Source organism: Piliocolobus tephrosceles, unplaced genomic scaffold, assembly GCF_002776525.5.
Source record: "Piliocolobus tephrosceles isolate RC106 unplaced genomic scaffold, ASM277652v3 unscaffolded_21682, whole genome shotgun sequence".
NCBI classification, from domain to species: Eukaryota; Metazoa; Chordata; class Mammalia; order Primates; family Cercopithecidae; genus Piliocolobus; species Piliocolobus tephrosceles.
Genome location: NW_022303957.1, coordinates 1,244 through 4,362, shown reverse-complemented (window position 1 = coordinate 4,362; position 3,119 = coordinate 1,244). Strand labels below are relative to the sequence as shown.

At 50.9% G+C, this 3,119-nt stretch overlaps 1 protein-coding gene across 1 annotated transcript; it reads right to left on the bottom strand.

The window, feature by feature from the left end:
• Positions 1–573: 573 nt before the first annotated feature.
• LOC113221193 (putative speedy protein E7) lies at positions 574–1,977 on the bottom strand (the record flags this gene model as incomplete). Its single annotated transcript, XM_031935035.1, has 2 exons — positions 574–641; positions 1,712–1,977. Coding segments are annotated over 2 exons (334 nt in total), but the record flags the coding sequence as incomplete, so codon positions are not given.
• Positions 1,978–3,119: the final 1,142 nt, after the last annotated feature.

The window sequence follows — 3,119 nt, the reverse complement described above, 5'->3', positions numbered from 1 at the left end:
CTTCTTGAACCACATCTCTGTTACTGAAACTCTAGAAGTCAGCTGGGTGTGGTGGCCATGCCTGTAATCCCAGCACCTTGGGAGGCCAAGGTGGGCAAATCACCTGAGGTCAGGAGTTCAAGACCAGCCTGGCCAACATGGCAAAACCCCATCTCTAATACAAATACAAAAATTAGCCAAGCGTGGTGGTCACTGCACCCCAGCGACGGAGCAAGACTCCGTCTCAAAAAAAAAAAAAAAAAAGAAACTATGCTTTTCTGAGTTCTATGAGTTGTTACAGTGAATTATCAAACCTGAGGGCACTGTGGGAACCTCCAAATTTGCAGGCAGTTGGTGAGAAGTACATGTGGTCTGAGGACACCCAAGCTTGCGGCTTGCATCTAAAGCGAGGGCAGTCTAGTGGGGGCTTGTGGCCTTAACCTATGGCATTTGACATAACGTCAGGGAGTTGACATCAGAATTGCATCACACATGCCAGGTGCAGTGACTCATGCTTATAATCTCAGCACTTTGGGAGGCAAGGTAAGAGGATGGCTTGAGCTTGATCTGCACAAATGGCTCCTCTCCTCCTTCCTAGTGTCTCCCATTAGCATTGGAATAAAGTTCTTGCTGAAAATCTGCATCTCCCCGGGCCCGGTATTCTGGAAGTGAGAGAGAGGATGTCACACTTCAGGGAGGCAGCTCTCTAGACAGGAAGGTTATTCACGTCCCACGTCAAGTCTAACTAGAGTTCAGAGCAATTGAGAAATGCAATTTTATCTCCTGACTTTCATTCTATACCCTGCTTCTGAACCACTATGTTCAACTGTGATACTTACACTTTGGTGACCCTGACTCCAAAACTCACTCAGTACTCCCAAAGTTAGCCCCAGTGATCTTCATAGCAAGGACTTTGGGTGGGTCTGCCCAGGCAGTAGGGCACCCTCAGAGAATGTGGCTTTGGACCTCATCACAGCTGGGACCTTTTGGGTCACTTCAGAGCTAAACTTGTAACCATGCTAGATCCATTTCTAATGTGACAACATCACGAACCACGAGTCCAGAAGCCTAATCCATAATCCTATCTCCTCATGATGAAGTCTCATGCTCTGCTGAACATGGTCAGCTGCACAAGATATAAACCAAAGCTCCACTGAACCCTCAACCCAAATTGGTAACTCAAGCGCGTCAATCATAATGAACCTCCCCGAACTCAGTATTTGTGATTATTTTTGAGTCAGGGTCTCACTCTGTCACCCGGGGTGGAGTGCAGTAGCGGGATCAGGGCTCCCTGCAACCCTGACCTCCCAGGCTCCAGTGATCCTCCCGCCTCAGCGTCCTGAGTAGTTGGGAGTAGAGATGCCTCCCATATCACCTAGCTAATTTTTTTATTTTTGTGGAGAGGGAATCTCGCCACGTTGCCCAGGCTTGCAGCTGGATCAAGCAATTGGGTTCCTCAGATTTCCGAAATAGAACCCAATATTCTTCCTTTACCCCGGAGGAAGCAGATGTACCTTCTCTCAGGCCGATGACCTCAGGCCTGCATGGTCCCTGGAGCTCTAGGCAAGGTCGCGCGATCTCGCGCCCACACCCAGTGCTCTGGGTCATAAGCCTGGATCTGGAAAAACAAACACCCTTTGAGAAGATGGGGACTCGCCAGGATACTCCTCTCTCCCCTCGTCCAGCCTCCAGCCCACCCGATTCCTCCCCAGTCCACCTCCCCACGCCCCACCCAACTCCTCCAACTCCTTCAGGGAAACCCAGGCCCTGAAGCCCATGGAACGGAAGAACTGGAACCAACGCTTATGGAACAAGACTTTCTGAGAACGTTTCAGCCTGGCCCTCCGGCGCATGAAAGGGAAGAACTGGAACAGACGCTTAAGGAACCAGGGTGTCTGAGAGCGGGTCTTCCCGTACAGGAAGTGGATGATCTCTTGTTTGGGGGTCTCGCTGTCCTCCTCCATGTCGCTGTCCTCCTCCATGTCATTGGCCAGGTAGCTGGGGACAGAAATCAGGTTACTGCTTAGGGGCACCACCAGGAGAGACATCCGGCTGAGGTCAGCTTCCCAGAGGAGGGCAGGGGACCGTCCTCAGCTCAGGACTGGCACCCACCCTGCAGAGAGTCACGCCTTCCTCCGAGGGATCTGCTGGACAGAGACCTGCTGAAGGGTGTCTCCCACTCCTTCAGGATAGAGACAAAAACCCAACTGGTGACCGAGAGTGGTGGCTTACGCGTGGAACCCCAGCACATTGGGAGGCTGAAGCAGGAGGATCACTTGAGGCCAGGAGTTTGAGATGGGCCTGGGCAACATTGCAAGACCCTTGTCTCTATTAAAAATATAAAATATACGCCGGACGTGGTGGCTCATGCCTGTAATCCTAGCACTTTGGAAGGCTCAAGCAGGTGGATCGTTTGAGACCAGGAGTTTGAGACCAGCCTGGTCAACATGGAGAAACCCCATCTCTCCTAAAAATGCAAAAATCAACCTGGTGTGGTAGCACAGCCATTAGTCCTAGCTACTCAAGAGGCTGAAGCATAAGAATTGTGTGAACCCAGGAGGCAGAGGTTGCAGTGAGCCGAGATTGGGCCACTCCATTCCAGCCTGAGGGGCACAGCAACACTCTGTCTCAATAAATAAATAACTGTCCAGGTGTGGTGGCACAGCCCTGTAGTCACAGTTAATCAAGAGGCTAAGGTGGGAGGATCGCTTGAGTCCAGGATATGGAGGCTGCACTGAACTATGATCTCAACACTGCACTCCAGCTTGGGGGACAGGGCAAGTCTGTCTCAAAAAAATAAAAGAAATTGGATACATTGATATTTTGCCAGGACCCTGCCTTCTACAGGCATCTAGTCTAATGGGACTGGGAGTAATCAGGGCAGATGACCTAATCCCAATGTCACATTATCAGAGAATGTAACTGGAGAGCTACGATATGCCGAAGTTGGAAGATGAGGGAAGGCACGACAGAGGCTGTGGGGTGAACTGACTTCAAGGAATGTGTCCTTCCCTTCAGAATGACATGTGTGCGGGACACCCAGACAGAAAACACAAACGCAAAGTCAGTGGAGGGCATTTGGAAGGAGCAGTGAAGCCAAGCCAGGAAACAGCAAGATGGCGAGCCAGTGTGGTTGTAGA